We start from the raw sequence: 22,036 nt of genomic DNA on the forward strand, positions 1-22,036 counted from the left end.
GGCAGGCAAGAAAGCCATCACTAGGAAATGGGGAAAGGAAACGCTACCAACGAAAGATCAATGGATAACAATTGTGGAAGATATATTTTTGATGGAAAAATTGACACATATATTGAGGCTACAGGGAGCACAACTGGACAGGAAATGGGAGAAATGGACCCAATACAGGACTTTAAACGATGACACTGGACTGGAGTAATAATTGAAAGATACACCATTTTACAGGACTGGATGGATAACGTGTACTTCCCGGGCAATATGTTCAGTTTTCGTGTATTTGTTTTAAATGTTGGAAAAAAAATTTCAATAAAAATTTAAGTAGAAAAAAAAAAAAAAAAAAAAAAAAAAGAAATAAGGCCTTTCACTCCTTGGTTCCTGAGGCAGGTCAAGGTACTGCAAAAATAAAGACTAATGTAATACAGTACAGTGTCACATTTGTCAAGGAACTGTTATTGGCAAACATTAAAGTGGATTTAAATTGATTAAGTAGAGAGAAGCCTGTAGACTCAGTTGGTCAAACCTGGTGAATGAGTACGACTCAGGCAGGTCACATCCGCATGTGAAAATGTCGGATGACTGATTGGGGTTGGAATTGGCACAGTCCGTGTGCAACCAGCCATTGCAGGTTTCACATTTGACCCAATCCTCCTTTTGAACTTGTGGATACAACCGCCTGCAATTTCAAAAACACAAATGAACATATTTGTACTTGAGATGTCTTCAACTGCCAGCTGACATTAAATTTTATTTTACAGTATCCAGTATGGCTGCTTATGGTTATCTTTCTGATGGAATATTGCCAATAGATTCAGTGCAGGTGACAGTGCCCAAATTAATAGAAATGATGTCCCACCATAAACATCAATTCAAGTGAAAAAAAGTAACATTCAACAGGGGCCAGAACACTTACACTGAGACATGAAACATTAACAGGTTAATATTTTTAAATTTATGCTGGCCCATCCAGCCTCCAATTTGTCCTAATAACGTTATATTATATAAAGTCAGTTCAGCACTACTTGTTACACAACATAATTTCCATCAATTCTTTGTGATTCTTCAATTCCAGACTCTGATGACTTTGATGTTTGTGTGAAACATAATTTAATCAGATGTAGCTCATAGGTATATCTTATGGGATCATAATTTTCCCTATGTTTGGCAAATTTGGAATTGATGAGGTACAGCTTTGATCAGAGTTACCAGAAAGAATGATCAACTGTGATACTAAAGTAAAGGAGTTCTGTGAATGCGGCTATACTGACCAAAATGTACCTTTTCTGCCCCTTTCCACTGCTGTCATAGTAGCTGCAGGCATGAATTGCTTCTGCCATGCATGACTCGCGCAACTTCTTCCCCTGCAAAAAGAATATGGAAATGGTTAAATGAAATGATTATAACTATATTCTACATGCTGCAAAGATAGCCATATAGTCACTATATTTAATTACATACAATATATTATGCAATTAAATAGAGAAGAGTGGTGATGTATTATGCAATCATCTTCACAACATTATCACAACAATATGACGTGTCACCAGGTATTCACATCACCTCAGGAATTGCATCTGCAATTAAACAGGCTGCATGGTACATCCAGAGATGGTCCAGTTGGATTTGGTTTAGTGGTTCATTCGTCATTTCTGTTCCCCAGATATCAAGCTCTGCTGACTGTCATGAATGATATAAAGATCATCAATGGAATTAATATTATAGTAACTATTTATATAGTGCCTTGCCACTTGAAAATAGTTTACAGCATTCAAAAATGAGTAATAGCCTAACCATAATCTCTCTCAACAATAGCAAGTTTGAATTATTTGACAATACAGAGTAATTCTCCAGATTTTATCTTTAACAAAACAGTACTCACAGTACAGACAAACACACCACAGTTGACACCGTCCTTCTGTCTCCATTGGTCCAGATATGACAGAGACCATTCCTTCAGGCTCCATATGTTTTCAAATGCACAGCTAAAAATAACAGACATGTCATTCCATTATATGTCATTTACTGTTACTATATATAAAGGAGGTACAATATTCTAAATCATTGTCCTGTATAACAAGCCACACTTCATTCAAACAAACACATTTTAAATACCATAGGATATCCATGTCCATTGCAGAGATGGCTGTGTACACTTCCAGGGAATCGTAGATTCGGATCTCTTTTTTTGAGCCATCTAAAACCTGTTTCTGTGTGTGAAATTATTGACAAAGTTATCAGTAAAACGCATCTTACATTCTGCACAGGTCTTGCCAGCTGGAGTACTCTCGCATTGACTACCTGTAAAAGAGAAAGAAGAAAAGCTATTCATATTTAAATCATTTGGTGGCACTGTATTCCATAATCACATGTGCTGCAGTCTACTTACATCATCTGTAAGCCAAGGATATGAGACTTGAGGACCATCTTGTAATAGAGCTTGCGGGCAAACACTTTCAAAGTCTGTCCGGTAAATCAAAGCCTGGTCCACTTTCACAATGGTGAAGTCTGTTGCAGGTGTCTTGTACATGTCAGACAGTTTCTCCTATTTTGGGAGGAGGTAAAATTGAAAATGAGAGAGAGAAATGTGTTAGGGATGTGTAGGCTTGGATCCAAATGCAAGAGACAGGAATCAGGAATCAGGAGGAATGAATGACGGTGAGGCTTTTATTTCTCCTCAATACGAAATACGAAATAATACATGAGATCAAGAACTGGTTCCTCACTTGAGGTATCCCAAAAATACTTGCGATTAGACAATGCTTTCTTTCTTGCTTTTTTTTTTTACACTACCTTGTGCTCTTTAAGTATCTGGAATTGGCCTATTGAGAACTTCTTGATGGGCAGGACTTGTTCTTTGATTTCTGCAGCCTTATTTGTGCTTGGGGTAGATGTCATCACCTCTACAGGAAAGAAATATCCTAAAAAGTGAATATAATTAAGTTATTTCTGTCATACATTATAAGTAATTTTCAAAGAAATTACACATTTCAATGTCACACCTGTACTAAGTATCAGCCGTCCATCTGAACTCATTTCAAGTTTGTCGTTGGTGTGTTTTTCCATGTTTTTCACAAACTTCTGATTTATGATGTCATTGTGAAGATGGAAGACCAACCTTGAACAAAACATGAAGTGTGTTTCCTTCATTTGGCATAGGAAGTACCTGTCATAAGAGAGCTTCCTGTTTTTCTGTTCAGCTTCTGAGGAATTCACATAACTGGACAGATCAGGTACAATGTTGAGGCAATGTTGAGGGATTTCCTCTGGCCGAGTCTGATTTTTCTGATGAAATCGGTCATACAGGGAGTAGCGTTCTGAAGACCCTGTAATGGGATGTGGCCTTTGAAATCTGTCTTCTGATATGTTCAGATCCTTTGGAATATCGGTCTTGCTCTTCTTGAATATGAGATTTTTTGCCCACGGAAGTTGCACTTTTAGAGTGTTGTCTTGTGCTGCCTATATATTTTCCTGTGAAGACTCACAAAGCCTGCCATCATGAGGATGAAAAAACCTTTGCGCTGTTCTGTTGTTTGTGTGTCCGGCAACCCGACCAGCAACATCAGAAATGTAAATGTTCGGGGGATGTGCAAAGCTTAAAAGGCCATCTGCATGGTCCCTTGCACTTTCTTGCCACAAAAGAGGTGAGCAGTAATATACCACAGAGTGAGTGCAGCCCATGTGCAATACACCACCTAGATGGAGACAAATTATGATTACTGATGTTACCAATACAAGAAAACGTACTGTTATTTGAAAAAACATATATTAACCCCTAAGATTATGTAACTAACATTGTTATTTGTTGAAATTAGAATGTATTTGTATCCGTACCCCCGGTTCTCTGCAGCTTCATGAACATTTTTGGATAAACATCCTTGTAGAGAAGCATCTCTTCAAGTCTGTTTATCAAATCTGTTTCAGATTCCTCTGTTGAGACACCCAGATCTGAGCAGGCCTTAATAAGCTCACTCTTGCTTGCCTGCAGGTGCCATGAAAAATAAATTAATTACAAATGATATTATTTCCAAAAATATGATGACTGTAGGTAGAAGTGCAAATATATATATATAATAATAATAATAATAATAATAATAATAATAATAATAATAATAATAAATAAATATATAATAATAATAATAATAATAAGGATACATATAATATATACACAAACACGCACACACTGCACCTTCTTGGACTCCATCAAGTGAAGAAGTTCGTCCTCAGCCATGCATGGACCTTTTCGTGGTTTGGTTTCAGTAGCTGACTTGTTAGCTAGACCTTTCAAGAGCTCCGTCTTTGGAAGCACATCCCCAATCCTTGATGCAGGTCCAATCCATGGCACAAAAGAGGAATGGGACACTCCTTCCAAGTATGGGTTATGGGTGTTCAAGTCTTAACAAAAGCAAAGAAATGTTCAATTGTTTTATTACCATATCAACAATACACAATTACACATTCCTCACTTATTATTGCAGCTTTCAACTCGCCCACCATTCCCAGATGTACAATAACAAACCTTCGCAGATTCCACTTGCTATTATTTCTTTCTCAAGTCGGTTCCACTTTTCTGTGATGTTGACAGACAGGTCACAGTCCTTCACATCTTTTGCATAAGGTCTTTTCAGCAAACTCACTAGTTAGGAAAAGAAAGTTGTTAATTAAATTTTAGGGTCATGCCTTGCAATTTAACAATGTCAAATTATTTTTTTCCATAAAAAGATAAGACAAAATAGATGAACTGAACATATTCTAAACCTGAATTGTGGCCAGTGGACAGTGGCGTGCACAGACATTTTGGGGGGCAGGTGCTCAGTGAAAAATAAGGGCACTTTATACGGCATGTAGAACTGACGGCTGCCTTATTATAGCAGTGTGAGATTTAAAAAATAAATAAACATTACAGGCACATGTTGAACGTAATTACATATTTATTTATTTATTGTGAGCGTGACCACTCTCTAAAGCAGCATCCTCCTTGGTGCCATGTCTTTAAAGAGTCTGATGACCTCACTGTGATTTATCTGGATCTTTCTCTATGGCAAGCAGGAGAAGGTCAGAGAGTCGTTCTTCTCCACACAGACTTCTGAGTTTGTTTTTGATCATTTTTTTGACTTGGTGCTGCTATGGACTCTGCTTCATCTGTAGCTGAATCAGGAGATTCATCTATCTCAACTTCTTTGCTGGTAGATGGCCCTTCTGCTTACCTGCTGTAGCTGCCTAGAATAGAATAATAATAGTTTTAGTAATAGCCTATTTTTTAAGGTTGAATATAGCCTATTAAGGCAAATACAAGACTACTGCAAGTCTTGTAACAGAAATAACTTGTTATTAGCTAAAAAAAAAAATAGCTTAATGCCTAATTTAGTACAGCCAAACCACTTTTTGTAGTTAAAATAAAATGTGGACAGCTTTTAAGATATTTCAGTAAAATTAGAGGATCAACTTTAAAATGCCCTAAACAGTGAACATGACTCTTGACTCTGATCTTTCATCTTCATCTTCCTCCTTGCTGCTGGTGGATGTTTTTACCCAGGAGAACAGAGAGCTGCTCCCCTGGGCTGTCTGCTGTAACTCCCTTTGTTTTTCCTTTCTTACCCTCTCCTTTCTAGGCATTATGCTGCAATTGAAAATAGACCAACAATATAAATATGACTCTTTGGTTATATTTCAACAAAGCACAGGGCTACTGTTTCTGTTTGTCATTTAGCAAATACATTTATAATAATAATAATTATAAGTGTTCCTTTTGACAGTGATCCTGTGGATGAAGGTGCAGCATTACTGCGCAGATAATTAAATATTGGTCAGGAGATGATTATCAGACCTCATAGATGTTCTTACATTTCCACACACTTTTCTTTTTGAGCGGAACTGTTTCACGTCACAGTTCATCATTTACATTCACAACCTAATCCGTCCTTACATTTCAACATTAACAACTGAAGTCATGCTCTCACATCACAGCAGAAATTGTGAGTGAAAAAAATAAAAAAAACTCCCATTTGTATAAAAAGAAAACTGCAGCGCAACACACAATTTCTGCTGTGATGTGAGAGCACGACTTCAGTTGTTAATGTTGAAATGTAAGGACGGATTAGGTTGTGAATGTAAATGATGAACTGTGACGTGAAACAGTACCGCTCAAAAAGAAAAGTGTCTGGAAATGCAAGAACATCTATGAGGTCTGATAATCATCTCCTGACGAATATTTAATTCTCTGCACCTTCATCCACAGGATCACTGTCAAAAGGACATGGTTATGAAAATAGTCTCCACCTAATATAACTTCTAATGTAGACGCAGAACAGACACATAACTATACTACGCTAAAACTCTGCTGACTGAATGAATGAGGAAATCAAATACCGTGTGTGTCTGAAAGAGGGCGGAGACAGAGAGAAACTCAAGGTTTGTTGAAGAAAACCTGCCAGCGAGCTGGTTAGGTTCACGGCGTATGTTGCCAGGGTAACTGACTCAGAGTTAAGCTGAACTGGCTTTTTGAAACCGAAAAACCAGTTTTCCTCATTTCAGGGTTAACAGACTCAGAGTTTTCACTAAACCTGCTTTGTGAAGCAGCCCCCAGGTGTCGTGTCGAAAGGGTCAATAAGACATTTCTGAAGTTGTTGTGCCTCACTACTTGCTTAAAAAAGCTGTGTTTCGCTTCGAAGCGCATTGTCCACACACCAACCAGAGGTCCATATTCTTCAACCAATGCAGGGTAGTGTTCCAAAAAATGGTGTTTGGGCATCAGTCTCTCTTCTGGAAAAACTGACAAGAGTCTGTCACGATGTTCAGATATAGACAGGCTAATGTACTTTTATATGCTTCCTTCGTTCTTGTATAAAAGGGAAATAAGTAGTTTATAGTGCCATCTAGAGGAGAGGCTGAAATTTACAACAAAGACCTGCTGCTCTGCTCACCCCCTCCCTTCCCTGAGCGCTACGGTATCCGCAGCTGGTCAAATGTCGTCCTCATCGTCTTTCTCCGTGTCAGCAGATGAGGTTCGTGAGGTGAGGGAGAGGGCGGAGCTACCGCGGCCGTAGCAGACAAAGCGGAGAGAGAGGAGGCGGGACTTCTGCTACAAGTAAAGAGACGCTTGTTTTGTTCTCTCGCGTTTGTCCTTACAGGCTCCGGTAGAAACATGGCGTCTCGCTGCTAACAGTGGCTATGCAACCGCGGTCCGCGGTCATGTTATTTTACATGACTTTTTGAAACACTACGAAAATGAAACAAAAACTATTATACAGCGACTAGACAATGCAGGAGCACATAATATGTATAAAAAAGTGGATTTTGGGTTATATAAACCCATAAATACTACATATTGTACCTTTAAGATAAAAAACACTTCCGTCAAACCACTCCCGTCGTTTCAGTGTGTAAATAAAGTTTTTAGAAAAAAAACCCGTCCATTAAACCACTATTATCACGCCAGGGTGTTGTTGGGCTGCAGGTGGACGCTACTCCAACACTGCGAGTCAACAGGTTGGTCGAAGACCTGCACGAAAGCGCCCCCACAGACCCGGTGCACTTCCGTTTTGTTACTTGCTGGTGTTTTCTTACTTGCTGGTGTTTTCTTATTTGCCGGTGTTTTCTTAATTGCTGGTGTTTTCTTACTTGCTGGCGTTTTCTTACTTGCTGGCGTTTTCTTGCTTGCCGGTGTTTTCTTACTTGCCAGTGTTTTCTTACTTGCTGGCGTTTTCTTATTTGCCGGTGTTTTCTTACTTGCTGGTGTTTTCTTACTTGCCGGTGTTTTCTTATTTGCTGGCGTTTTCCTATTTGCTGGTGTTTTGGGGTTTGCAGTGCATTTGCCCCTGTCGGCCACCGTAGTACGGGGACCAAAGTGCTTCATATGCACACAGCAGAGTCAAAGTCTGTACAAAGGGAAAGAGAACTAACAAGCTGGACGTGATCCTTAACATGCAGGTTTTAAATCAAATTAACACAAACTGTCTAAGGTCAGAGGAACTCCAGCACCTTAATGCACCAACTCAACGTTTACTATAATCATTGGCTGCAAAGATAAAGCCAGTTTTTTTTTTTTTTTTTTAAATGGCACACATTCGTTTCGCAGTATTGTAAAAATTTAACACATTACTCTTCATCAGAAATGATTGTGTTTGATATTTTAGCGTCATATAAACATACAGACTCAAAAGATACAGAAAAAAATCTAATCTTTAATTCACTCTTTTTTTTGTACATGTAAACAGCTCCAGTGTAGTGTGTCAACAAATCATGTCCATTTTGCCAGAGGTAATAAATATATATTAAAAATATATTTAAACTCAGCATTTAAAAACAACATAAAAAAACAAAAATGAACAGGGATTACAATCCTTACAAAGCTTCTTTGATGAGTAAGGAGAGTCTTCTGAAAGCCTGAAAGACATGTGAGGGATAAGCATGAGTTTGTGCATGTGTGTGTGAGTGTGCGTGTGTGAGTGTGTGTGTGTGAGTGTGTACCTCGTCGATCTGTTCTGGTGAGGACAGAGAAAAGGCTGCTCTAACATATGGAGAAGGCTTAGTGCTGTCGATGGTGAAGACACATCCTGGAACCAGCAGAACCTACAGCACAAACACGTGACTCAGCATTTTCTTCTCAGACATTTGGCCATTTCATGCAGCCAGAGTCATGACTTTGTGCTTGTGTACGGTGGCACAGAGGTGTCAGTACAAATGCAAAAGCCACAGCACAAATACAAAAGCCACAACACAAATACAAAAGCCACAACACAAATGCAAAAGCCACAACAAAAATGCAAAAGCCACAACACAAATACAAAAGCCACAACACAAATGCAAAAGCCACAACAAAAATGCAAAAGCCACAACACAAATACAAAAGCCACAACACAAATGCAAAAGCCACAACACAAATGCAAAAGCCACAACACGAATGCAAAAGCCACAACACAAATACAAAAGCCACAACACAAATACAAAAGCCACAATACGAATGCAAAAGCCACAACACAAATACAAAAGCCACAACACGAATGCAAAAGCCACAACAACAAATAAAAAGCCACAACACGAATAGAAAAGCCACAATACGAATGCAAAAACCACAACACATACAAAAGCCACAACACAAAAGCAAAAGCCACAACGGAAGTTACCCACAACAGAAGTGAACGGTACCGGATGTTGAAATTTTTTTTTTTATGGATGTTGATAATGCGGCAGTAAGGACCGTGATTATTAGTTGAATTATTAATTATATACTAATTAAAATACTAATTGTTATTTAAAATAATATCAACGTGTTGAAGTAGTAACTCTCAATTCCTTCACTATGTTTCCTCAAGCGGAAGAAGAGTTCATCACGGATCTCGCGCTATGTTCTCAGCAGCGAGTAAGTCCGTAACTTTATTGACATCTAAGAACAGAACATTTGATGGAGATCATCCCCTGCCCCATCACACTCAGTCATGGTGCCACACCACAAAATCACTGTCTCCACCAATTCAACAGCAAACATCCCGAGAACACAGCAGAACAGAACAACAACACTCAGAACATGCAGAGCAAACATCAAACTGCAACACATCACAACAATAACACTTCTGTCAACACATAAGAACCCACTCCCATGAGTCTCTGCGCCATCAGCGATCACTGTCCGCAGCCGGGTCTGCTCCCGTCACTACAATATTCAACACTCATTTTTTGGTTCATCACATTTAACAGTAACTTTATGAACCGATAGTGACGATAAGACAAACATCCTCCCCGGGAATCAGTGGTGAAGTGACCACAAGTCTCAGTGCATCACACCGTCACAGCTCCACTGGCGCACACCGTCATCAGTGCCTCGATGTCCGGGACTGAACACAGTGATAAAGCGCCGAATAAACAACTAAAACCTGCTTTGTGATAATATTTAAAAAAATGTAAACGAAACCCACTCATTGTCTTCATTTATTCACATTTCTCATAAAGTTTTCATGTCGTAACTTTATGAGAAATGACTGATTCCCGGGGAGGCTGTTTGTCTTATCGTCACTATCGGTTCATAAAGTTACTGTTAAATGTGATGTTTAGTGTTGAATATTGTAGTGACGGGAGCAGACCCGGCTGCGGACAGTGAGCGCTGATGGCGCAGAATCTCATGGGAGTGGGTTCTTATGTGTTGACAGAAGTGTTATTGTTGTGATGTGTTGCAGTTTGATGTTTGCTCTGCATGTTCTGAGTGTTGTTGTTCTGTTCTGCTGTGTTCTCGGGATGTTTGCTGTTGAATTGGTGGAGACAGTGATTTTGTGGTGTGGCACCATGACTGAGTGTGATGGGGCGGGGGATGATTTACATCAAATGTTCTGTTCTGATGAACTCTTCTTCCGCTTGAGGAAACATAGTGAAAGAATTGAGAGTTACTACTTCAACACGTTGATATTATTTTAAATAACAATTAGTATTTTAATTAGTATATAATTAATAATTCAACTAATAATCACAGTCCTTACCGCCGCATTATCAACATCCATAAAAAAAAAAAAAATTGTCAACATCCCGTTCACTTCTGTTGCAGGTCACTTTCGTTGTGGCTTTTGCTTTTGTGTTGTGGCTTTTGTATTTGTGTTGTGGCTTTTGTATTTGTGCTGTGGCTTTTGCATTTGTGTTGTGGCTTTTGTATTTGTGTTGTGGCTTTTGTATTCGTGTTGTGGCTTTTGTATTTGTGTTGTGGCTTTTGTATTTGTGTTGTGGCTTTTGTATTTGTGTTGTGGCTTTTGTATTTGTGTTGTGGCTTTTGCATTTGTGTTGTGGCTTTTGTATTTGTGTTGTGGCTTTTGTATTTGTGTTGTGGCTTTTGTATTTGTGTTGTGGCTTTTGCATTTGTGTTGTGGCTTTTGTATTCGTGTTGTGGCTTTTGCATTTGTGTTGTGGCTTTTGTATTTGTGTTGTGGCTTTTGTATTTGTGTTGTGGCTTTTGCATTTGTGTTGTGGCTTTTATATTCGTGTTGTGGCTTTTGTATTTGTGTTGTGGCTTTTGTACTTGTGTTGTGGCTTTTGCATTCGTGTTGTGGCTTTTGTATTTGTGTTGTGACTTTTGCATTTGTGTTGTGGTTTTTGTATTTGTGTTGTGTCTTTTGTATTCGTGTTGTGGCTTTTGTATTTGTGTTGTGGCTTTTGCATTCGTGTTGTGGCTTTTGTATTTGTCCTGACACCTCTGGGCCACCGTACTAGTGTCATACCTTGCACAAATGCTATGCTTTTTAATACAGACAAAACAAATAAAACATGAATACAATTACGTTTAGTATGTCTTAAAATAATGATTATGTACACTACCATTCAAAAGTTTGGGGTCACTTAGAAATGTCCTTATTTTTCAAGAAAAAACCCTTTCTTTGCTGCAAATGTCTGGTTTTTAATGGAATATGTACCTAGGTGTATAGAGGCCCATTTCCAGTGTTCTAATGGTACATTAGAAGGCTATTGGATGATTAGAAAACCCTTGAAAACCCTTGTGTGATTATGTTAGAACAGCTGAAAACAGTTTTGCTGGTTCTTTGACGAAAGCAAAATTATTATTTTGAATAAAAATCGTTATATCTAAACTTGCAATGTCTTGAATATATTTTCTATTCAATTTGCAACTCTTGTGATCAATAAACGTGTGAGTTTTAATGGAAAACACCCAAACTTTGAACGATAGTGTATATTATGGAATCATGTCTGCAACTACGTCTGTCTAAACATGGGATGGCTGCCATGCGTTTCCACTCGCTGATATGGTTGCTGTAAACTTGTGCTGAACCAGAAGCAATGATCATTCCTGTTCTACAACTCCTGAGCTTATCTCAATGGTCAACCATGAGGTTTCAGGCGTTTTCCACAGTTTTTGCAACTTGACAGACAGGTGAATCCTGGTCCTCAGAGTCATTCACAAAAACCAAATTCAGAGGTGGTGTCCACATTCCTGAGCTTCATGATCTCCTTCTGTCCTCAGGATGGATAAGTTAGCCTCCTCGCTGCAGCCTCGGGGCACCTTCCTGCACTCATTTATAATTTCCTACATTCTCCTGTGAAAATGACTGACAACTGGTTTTGTTGAGGCAGGTTTTTCAGAGAATGATTCATGCTTTCCTCACAACTCGCCTTGATCACTGTAACGCCCTATATGCTGTGGTTAGAACCAACTCTCCCGGCTGCGGTTGGTCCTGAATGCTGCTGCTCGCCCATGGTCTCACTTCACTGGCTCCCTGTGTATTACAGGATCCATTTCAAAATCATTTTGTTTGCTTTCAAATGTCTACATGGCCTTGCTCCACCTGACCTGTTCGACTTGCTTCCTGAGATCGGCTGCTTCTGACTGTACCAAATACTAGGCTGAAGCTCAGAGGGGACCCAGGTTTCGTGGCCATGTTATTTTAATGTTTCTGTACAGCACTTTGGGCAACATTGTTGTTTTTTTAATGTGCTCTATAAATAAAGTGGACTGGATTTGACCTGTAAAATATTCTGGTCTCTGATGAGGGAAACCTTCTGTGCAGAAACACCACATTCTGCCCACTCCTGTCAGCCTTTCAGTGTACGTGTAGGAGGGAACACTCCATGTCTAAACCCACTCATATTGTGTATAATCCCTCACCACTGGTACAAAACATCTGCTCACAAACAGTCCAGCAGAGAGACACACAAAAACACACAGCGCACAGATGCATTCTGGGTACTCGGTTGTGTGGACTGTAATCCAACCTCTTTCTCCAACGCCTTCTCCATGATGAGCTGCTGAGTGTCAGTGATGTCCTTTAGTTTGATCCACAGGAACATGCCTGCAGACGGGGGGTGCCACTCTGCTACATCTGCACAAATGAAGGAAAATAAATTATTTTTATATGTATGTATTCCGATAGTGAAGAACATTTTTCAGTTATGGTAATGCATGATAAGGAACGTAAAGGCTAAAATAATACAAACACTGTGTAACACTGTGTAAACCTAATGTTTTTTTGAAGAAAAATGATGGTAAATTTCAAGTCATTCCAAGATACTTTTTGTTTTTTAGACTAAAGCCAGCTCACTGTCAAATTATATAATTTCCTGTATTTCAAAATTTAATTAAAATTATTCCTTAAGAGGTTTGCAAATATTTTCAACGGATCCTTGCTCAGGGCGATGCTGACTATTATGATGGTAAATTTCAAGTCATTCCGAGATACTTTTGTTTTCGAGAAGAAAGTCAGCTCACTCAAAGTGCATCAGGGCAAATGGATCATTTCCTGAATTTCAAAAATTCATTAAAATTATTCCTTAAGAGGTTTGCAAATATTTTCAGCGGATCCTTGTTCAGGGCAATGCCGACTATTATGATGGTAAATTCCAAGTCATTATGGGATACTTTTTGTCTTTTTGAAGAAAGTCAGCTCACTGTCAAAGTGCATCAGGGCAAATGGGTAATTTTCTGAAATTCAAAAATTCATTAAAATTATTCCTTAAGAGGTTTGCAAATATTTTCAACGGATCCTTTTTCAGGGCGATGTCGTCTATTTTTTTCCGTTAATTTAGATGGAAAATGTTAAGTCATTCCGAGATACTTTTTTTGTCCGATGAGCCGCTGCCTGCCTGGTGCAGCATGATAAAACAGTGAAAATTAAAATTCCTCCAAAAAAAAATGAAAATCAAGGATGCGCACACCATCAGGTCATGCTCACACCATATCCAAAGTCTTAGGGCAATCTGACTAACGGTCAGCGAGATATGCCTGTCACAGACAGACAGACAGACACCTGATAATTGATTAATTGACTGTTTAGTGCAATAAACACATAAAACAAACGTTTCTATCTCCTGTCCCAATTAAAAAAAAAGTTGGTGTGTGGCTGCAGAGCAAGTTTCAGTTTTTGTGAATATAATGTATTCTGACAATGACAGCTCACAAGTCTACAAAGTGTACATGAATAAAAAATGTTGTGTTGTGTCTATTTCAGAGACTCATCTAACCTTTAAGCCATCTGTCTGCAGAGGTCAACATGGCGTCACGTTGCTTTCTGTAAAACTCAATCACTCTGCGAGAAGACAAGACAATGTAAATCACACAGCTGGTGTTGCTTTCTATAAAACTGGAGCTGAAATGATAACAAAATAAGTGAGTTGTAAGTAACAAACCCATCGATGTGCTGGAGGAAACCATCTTGACCCCAGCTGTGCAGCAACTGAGACACCAGGAGCTGAATAACCACAGGTTAGACCTGAAATTACTCGACTGTACATTCTCTGAGGGTACGTTGTCACATCTCACACAAAAACGTGTATAAGCATGTGTGCATTTCTGAGTTACTGACAACGTTTTCGTCCAGATCATTTATTACATTTTTGAATTTCTCTGCAGCTGCCACTAATCACACCACCTCCTAGGTCATTCGTTTGAAAAATCCCATTAGCCACATACATTTCAAAATATAAATTTCCAACTGTCTTTTATCAGAATTTCATTTCCTGGGCCTATTTCAGTGATTTCGGTATCAAATGACAGGTAATATTTCGAATTTATAAACCAGAAATCCTTTGTATATCTCTTTCTGCCATTTACTTATACAACATCATTCCAGCAAAACCTCTATTACAAAATGTACAAAAATTGTCAATTTATTTGCTCACAAAGAACTGAATACTTTACATATAATCTGTGATATGTACATTTACTGTACATATCATTTGTACAGCATGGCATACAACAAACAAAATGTTATAACCAATTATAACCTGAACATCAGAATTAATGGACATTTTTCACCTTCACATCTGTAATGCGAATAAACCTTTGGTTCATTATTTATTGAGGGTAAGTGGCAGAAAGAGATATAAAAAATATTTCTGATTTATTAATTAGAATTTGTACCTATCATTTAAATCGGCCCAGGAAATTAAATTCTGATGTAAAAGATGGTTGAAAATGGCACCATTTTGAAATTTACGTGGGATTTTTCAAAATGAGGGACATTCAGTCAAATTTTGGTGCTTCTTTCCAGTTGTTGAATGATTTTCTTTTGCTAATCTGCTCCACTATTACCTTTACAGACAGATCGAACAGTTCTGTTATGACTTTATGAAACCAGAAGTACAAAGAGGTGATGTAAACAGAAGCCTTTGTCACCTGTGTGAATGTACTTGTGTGCATCGTCGAGGCCTGAATGTGCAGCACCACGCGCTCCACCAGTGGTTTGGGGCCAGTCACGAAACCCAACCTCAACCTGGAACAGGAAGGCGCAATGTCAGACAGGTAGATGTTTTAGATGGTGTTCTAAATACATTATTCACCATCTTTACATTGTCTTTTATGTTCATAACTTATTAACAAATAACAAATCAAAAGTTTTAAACATTTCAAACATGACAAAACCTCAATATATTAAAATATAATCCAGTGGGGAAATGCAAAACCACAAAATAAACATCTTGTTTGAGGCTACAACTGCTAATCCTTTCACAAGAAATTAATGTCTGAACAAAGTCTTAACCCAAAAACCCCTTTAAAGTTGAGAGGACCATAAATAATGTCCACTCAAAGATCGAGTTGAACGAGAATCAGTCCTCTCAGCCTACTAGAGACGTGCACACACACCCTGATGACAAGGTCTTAGAGAAAGAGTCTGTTCTGATAATCCTCCCATCAACATCCATGGAGAGGAATGATGGAACCCACGGCTGCCAAACAAAGACACAAAACATGAGTCACACTCAACTGTTAACGACAGTCAAAGTTCACATAAAACCAGACCATTGAGAAACAACAAAAGTCTGATAGACAGAGCAGTACCTTGTCAAACTGCATGAAGTAGTACGGGTCGTCCTCTATGATGAGCATGTCATACTGCCTGGCCAGCTGTTTAAAAACACCAGGGAGGTTAGTAGAGAACGTCACAGTCAATATGCAGGAAAAACAGTTTGTTTTCTCAGGAAAGGAGGTAAATACATTATTCAAAAGGTGCGGTTCTTTCACTAAAGTGTGCCACAGGGAGTGATTCGCTTTATGTCAAGACAGGGGAGGCGAACGCAACAACTGTGCTAGTAAAGTGAGACGGAGGGAGTTCGAGCGAAAAACACAAAGAAGTGTTGAAAAAAAAAAAAACTCCCTCAGCTAAGTCTGATAGTAATGTTTATCAGATTGAAGGACGCAGTTTTAGATTCATAGTGTATGATTAAACACCTTAGCTTGTTTGTTTTGTGACTCTGCCAGTCAGGGAACAGACCTTGTACACTTCTTTCTTCCTCTGAGCCGTTATGGAGGCACCTGTGGGGTTTCCTCCATTGGGGATAACGTAGAGGATTCTTGGGGCAGTGCTGCCAGGCTTTTGGACCTCGGAAGGTTCCCACCGAGACAAGACCTTCTTCAGGGCTGCAGGTATAATGCCATGGTGATCGCTGGGAACGCTGATCAAGTTGCAACCAAGCGGCTGAAGCTGCAAGTGCAAGATGTTCACAGCAGCTTTAGTTATAAAATAATCATACAAGTAGAAATCACTGTTTCCACAGTGTCAAACAAACAGACAGACACAGGCTGAAGTATGAGCTGAAGTATGAGGTAATAAAGTGCTCTTACTGCTGCGAGAGTGCCTGAATATGTCGGAGCATCGAGTAGAATATTGTCTCCAGGGTTGACCAGCATCTCAAAAACCTAAAACCAAACAAACAGTGAACATTTTACGATTCAAACACATGCGAGACTCAAATATGACTAATTATAACAAATCTTTACATTTTTTTCATCCAAATGTTTATTAATTTATCTTTTTCAAGTTTTTTTTTGAATTTACTTAATACATAATTTTCCTGAAAATCCTTTATATAATTGCACTGTGGTGCAAACATAAAATACAGATATCACCAAACAGGAAAAAAGAAATTCAGCTGAATATTAGGCTGAAAGAATCTGCATAATTATCATCCATCAGTGGCTCTAATTTCTAAAAATCAATCGGCCACACAAAAAAAACACATATTAGTAACTCTGATACAAATAACCTTAATGCATGAATAATTTTTCATAATTTTCTGCAGTTCAACATAACTTGAATTTCCTTCAGCCCTCATTAAACCCAATAATTTAGTCATAAGCAGTAGGTGTTAGACCAGTATAAACGAACCTTACAGAGCCCCTCCTGGCTTCCTGTGGTCACACACATGTCCATCTGGCCGTTCTCTGGGGAGTAGTTGACAGTCGGTGGATTGTGAAGATTCTTCTGCAAGTTCTTCATCCACGTGAGCAGCTCGGGAATACTACAAATAAGGATGGAGATGAGTACTTCTTGCTCAGATGGGGTTTATATAATTGGTTAAAAAAATTTTTTTTTTTAAATCAGATTGTCTAGATTGTGCTGACAAAAAAGGATATAACAAACTTTATATTGCACGTTCTTATATCCTCTGTATACACTACCATTCAAAAGTTTGGTGTCACTTAGAAATGTCCTGATTTTTTAAGGAAAGGCACTTTTTTTTCAATGAATATAACATTAAATGAACCAGAAATACACTCTATACGTTGTTAATATGGTAAACGAATATTCTATCTGCAAACGTGTATAGAGGCCCATTTCCAGCAACCATCTCTCCAGTGTTTGTAATTGTACACTGTGTTTGCTAATCGCGCTAGAAGGCTATTGGATGATTAGAAAACCCTTGTGCAATGATGTTAGCACAGCTGAAAACCTGTCTCAATCTCTCACCCACTGGAGGCCGAGTACTGCAGAGCTCTCTTCATCGTCCTCTCATCGAAGGTGACCGTTGGGCCATTCCTCACCTTGATGGATGCTGATTCAAAGGGGAAGGTGTCAGGGTTCGGCGCCCCTGCGGCCAAAGAGATCATGGTCGGAGGAGACCGTTGTTGCAGCTCGGCTTCATTCAGGGAAACAAAGAAAAGGATGAGGATTGATTTACATAGAGGGAGTCTGGTCTGGGAAACGACAAGCAGCTCAGCATGTGGGCAAAAAAAGCTTCTTAATCCCTCTTCTGCAATTTAAAGTTACATAAGTTATTGTTCTTGTTGTGATGGACAGATTAAACCATTCTAAACAAGGCATTTTTTATTTAAAAGCCATGTACAGTATGCTTTACATATATATGCACAGACACTATATAACAGATAAACAAGCTAATAATAATAATAATAATAATAATAATAATAATAATAATAATGATAGGGACAGAACAAGGCAAGACATTAATTGACAATTTTAACAAAAGCAAAAGAACAATAGAAAACATGTACTCACTCAGGACCCTGATGGCAGACGGTTTTCTGGCTGCACTGACAGCCGTTAGGAACCGAGCGTAATTCATGTTTTCTGTCAAAGAGTCACAAACAACTGTTTACAAGCTCACAGTGAAGCACCTGCTATAATAAAGGAGAATGATTCATTATCCTTTATTCATGAGTAATAAAGGAGAATGATTCAAATTACTGCTTGCACAGCAGCCAACAACGTGGACACTTTCATTGTTCACAGCTGAAATAAATCAGGTTGTTCAACTCCAGGAATGACTCAGGCACATTAAGTCCTGGATTACTCAACGTTCAGCCCAAAACACCTTAGATACCTTTTACTCCACTACATTTCCTCTATCATTATTTCTTACTACCAAATAAAATCAGAAGAAGAAGAAGAAGAGTTGGTAATTGTCTGTATTTATATAGACTTTTCTAGTCTTGATGAGCTGCTTTACACTGCAGTTTTGCCATTCATCCAGTCACACACTTCGACATGGGGTTAAGTGACACATAGAAGAGCAGGGCCAGGAATTTAACCCAAAACCTTCCAGTTGAAAGACAACTTGCTCTACCACTGAGCCTCCATTTGAATATTCTGATCCTCAAGTACAGTATATGCAGAAGTGGAAAGAGTACAGTAATCTTCTACTCGAGTAAAATTTGATAAAAAAAATAAAAATACAATAGTGACACTTTTACTGAAAATGGATTAAAATTAAATTTAAAAGATCGCTTGTTTAAAAATGTACGTTTAAATGACAAGGGGACACAAATCTCACATGAGTTGTTTTAATTTAATCTCGCTACAATACTCTCTCAATGAAAGTGGTATGCATACACTACTCGTTTTTCACTGCGGTCAAGCCAGCCGTGGTTCGCGTTTTCCTGGTCAAATCAGCCGCACGTTTTTTTCTAGTGCGCGAATCTACTAACGTTTACGGTAAGCGTAGACTACCTGCATGAATAATATCAAGTACTTTTACTGTGTACTTTTTGAGTAATCCTCTTTCAAAATCCTTTACACCGTACAAGATTAAGTCGACTTCACCCAACTTTGACATGGGATAAAATGCTCATTTCCCATAAGTAGTCCAAGATTCATACACTATTGAAGATAGTACATCCGAGACTACCTGCATGAATACTATCAAGTACTTTTACTGTGTACTTTTTGAGTAATCCTCTTTCAAAATCCTTTACACCGTACAAGATTAAGTCGACTTCACCCAACTTTGACATGGGATAAAATGCTTATTTCCCATAAGTAGTCCAAAATTCACACACTATTGAAGTTAGTACTTCCAAGACTACCTGCATGAATAATTTGAAGTACTTTTACTGTGTACTTTTTGAGTAATCCTCTGTCAAAATCCCTAACAGAGGACAAAACTAAGTAGATTTCTCCCAACTTTGACATGGAATAAAAAGCTTATTTCCCATAAGTAGTCCAAGATTCATACACTACTGAATTAAGTACCTCCTAGACTACCCACATGAATAATATCAAGTACTTTTACTGTGTACTTTTTGAGTAATCCTCTGTCAAAATCCTTTACAGAGTACACGATTAATTCGATTTCACCCAACTTTGACATGGAATAAAAAGCTTATTTCCCATAAGTAGTCCAATATTCATACACTATTGAAGTTAGTACTTCCTAGACTACCTGCATGAATAATATGAAGTACTTTTACTGTGTACTTTTTGAGTAATCCTCTTTCAAAATCCTTTACAAAGTACAAGATTAAGTCGACTTCACCCAACTTTGACATGGGATAAAATGCTCATTTCCCATAAGTAGTCCAAGATTCATACACTATTGAAGTTAGTACTTCCTAGACTACCTGCATGAATAATATCATATCAATACTTTTGAGTTATCTGCTGTCAAAACTCCTTAACAGAGGACAATATTACATATAATCGCTCAACCATTACTTATTCCATCCATCACAGAACGCTTGATCCTCCACCGAAGCGTCGCTGTGCCAATCGCAGCTTTTTTTGTCATCGTGTTTGTCAGTGTTTTGCTATTTTTTTGGCTTTTTCCTCTCGGCGATACCGGTTGGTTGTCTGACACGATAAATCAGCATGTTTATGTCAATTAACCCATGTCGTCAGACTCGTCACCTCTCTGGACGACACGGGATGTTTGTTTTCATTAGTTGGCATCTCTAAACTCCGTATTTCTTCATTGTACAATTAACATCCTGTGTCGTCAAAGCTCCGTTGTGCTCAATCAGAACCTCAAAATGTCTTCCAGAGAGGTGACAAAGAGAAATCGACTTAATCTTGTCCTGTGTTAGGGATTTGGACAGAGGATTACTCAAAAAGTACACAGTAAAAGTACTTTATATTATTCACGTAGATAGTCTAGGAACTACTTAGTTCAATAGTGTATGAATCTTGGACTACTTATGGGAAATAAGCTTTTTATTCCATCTGTTAGGTATTTTGACAGAGGATTACTCAAAAATTACACAGTAAAAATACTTGATATTATTCATGTAGGTAGTCCTCTAGGAGGTACTTAATTCAGTAGTGTATGAATCTTGGACTACTTATGGGAAATAAGCTTTTTATTCCATGTCAAAGTTGGGCGAAATCGACTTAATCGTGTACTCTGTTAGGTATTTTGACAGAGGATTACTCAAAAATTACACAGTAAAAGTACTTCATATTATTCATGCAGGTAATCTAGGAAGTACTAAGTTCAATAGTGTATGAATCTTGGACTACTTATGGGAAATAAGCTTTTTATTCCATGTCAAGTTTGGGAGAAATAGACTTAATCATCTCCTGTGTTAGGGATTTTGACAGAGGATTACTCAAAAAGTACACAGTAAAAGTACTTATTATTATTAATGCATGTAGTCTAGGAAGTACTTAGTTCAGTCGTGTATGAATCTTGGACTACTTATGGGAAATAAGCTTTTTATTCCATGACAAATTTCGGAGAAATCGACTTTGTCTTGTCCACAGTTAGGGATTTTGGCAGGATTAGTTTAAAGGTACACAGTAAAAGTACTTCATATAATGCTTGCAGGTAGTCTGGGGAGTATTTAGGTCACTATTTTCTAGTGTTCTCTTCATTTGTTCTTTTTCTTTGTGTTTTCTGGCGGAATCCTCTGTTTCGGGGTGTAAACAAAGTTAAAAATAAATAAATAAAAACTTAAAAAAAAAAAACTTCCATGACGCCGGGGTGTTGTTCCGGGTTGTTGCTCTCCGGGGCTGCAGCTGGATGCTACTCAGTCCAGCAGTATAAATATTTATCTACTCACAGTCACTACCGGCTCTTCAGTGCCGTTTCATTATGATTACCGTAAACGTTAGTAGATTCGCGCACTTGAAAAATACGTGCGGCTGATTTGACCAGGCAGACGCGAACCACGGCTGGCTTGACCGCAGTTCATTCCACTGTGTCTGTCCATTTTGCACAAAACTGTATATTTACATTTGTTAAAGTAAGCGGACACAAGCAGAGTCATGGATCCGTTCTCGCCAAGGACATACCAGTAAACAGGTGGAGGACAATAATGTCACATAAGAGCTACACTTACCGGTTTGTTACCGCGTTCACTCACACTTTTTTCCAACCGTATTGAATTCAGTCAAGTCGTTTTCCTCTGCGTTATATATAGTATATAAAGTATACTGCCACCCACGGCATAGTGTGCTTCTTCTGCCTATGCCGGCTACTGTACAGCAGCGGCTGGTTTTTCATTCGTCGCCGCGGGGGCTTCTGGGTAATGTTGTTTGTTGATACTAAAGCGCGCGGACAATGTCAATGTATGAACTGCATTACCAATGTTTTCTTTACACAC

General features: G+C 38.5%; 1 protein-coding gene across 1 annotated transcript; it reads right to left on the reverse strand.

Annotated features, from left to right (window-relative positions):
* Window positions 1-8,337: 8,337 nt before the first annotated feature.
* Window positions 8,338-18,282, reverse strand: aadat (aminoadipate aminotransferase; the record flags this gene model as incomplete). The annotated part of the gene is made up of 13 exons (XM_083905529.1): window positions 8,338-8,379; window positions 8,464-8,565; window positions 12,700-12,806; window positions 13,945-14,009; window positions 14,110-14,171; window positions 15,098-15,194; window positions 15,566-15,648; window positions 15,761-15,826; window positions 16,194-16,403; window positions 16,544-16,618; window positions 17,088-17,220; window positions 17,670-17,838; window positions 18,216-18,282. 13 exons carry the CDS (start codon window positions 18,280-18,282, stop codon window positions 8,338-8,340), a joined length of 1,278 nt encoding a protein of 425 aa, XP_083761655.1.
* Between the last annotated feature and the right edge of the window lie 3,754 nt (window positions 18,283-22,036).

This window comes from Microchirus variegatus (assembly GCF_963457635.1).
Source record: "Microchirus variegatus genome assembly, chromosome: 2".
Taxonomy (NCBI): Eukaryota; Metazoa; Chordata; class Actinopteri; order Pleuronectiformes; family Soleidae; genus Microchirus; species Microchirus variegatus.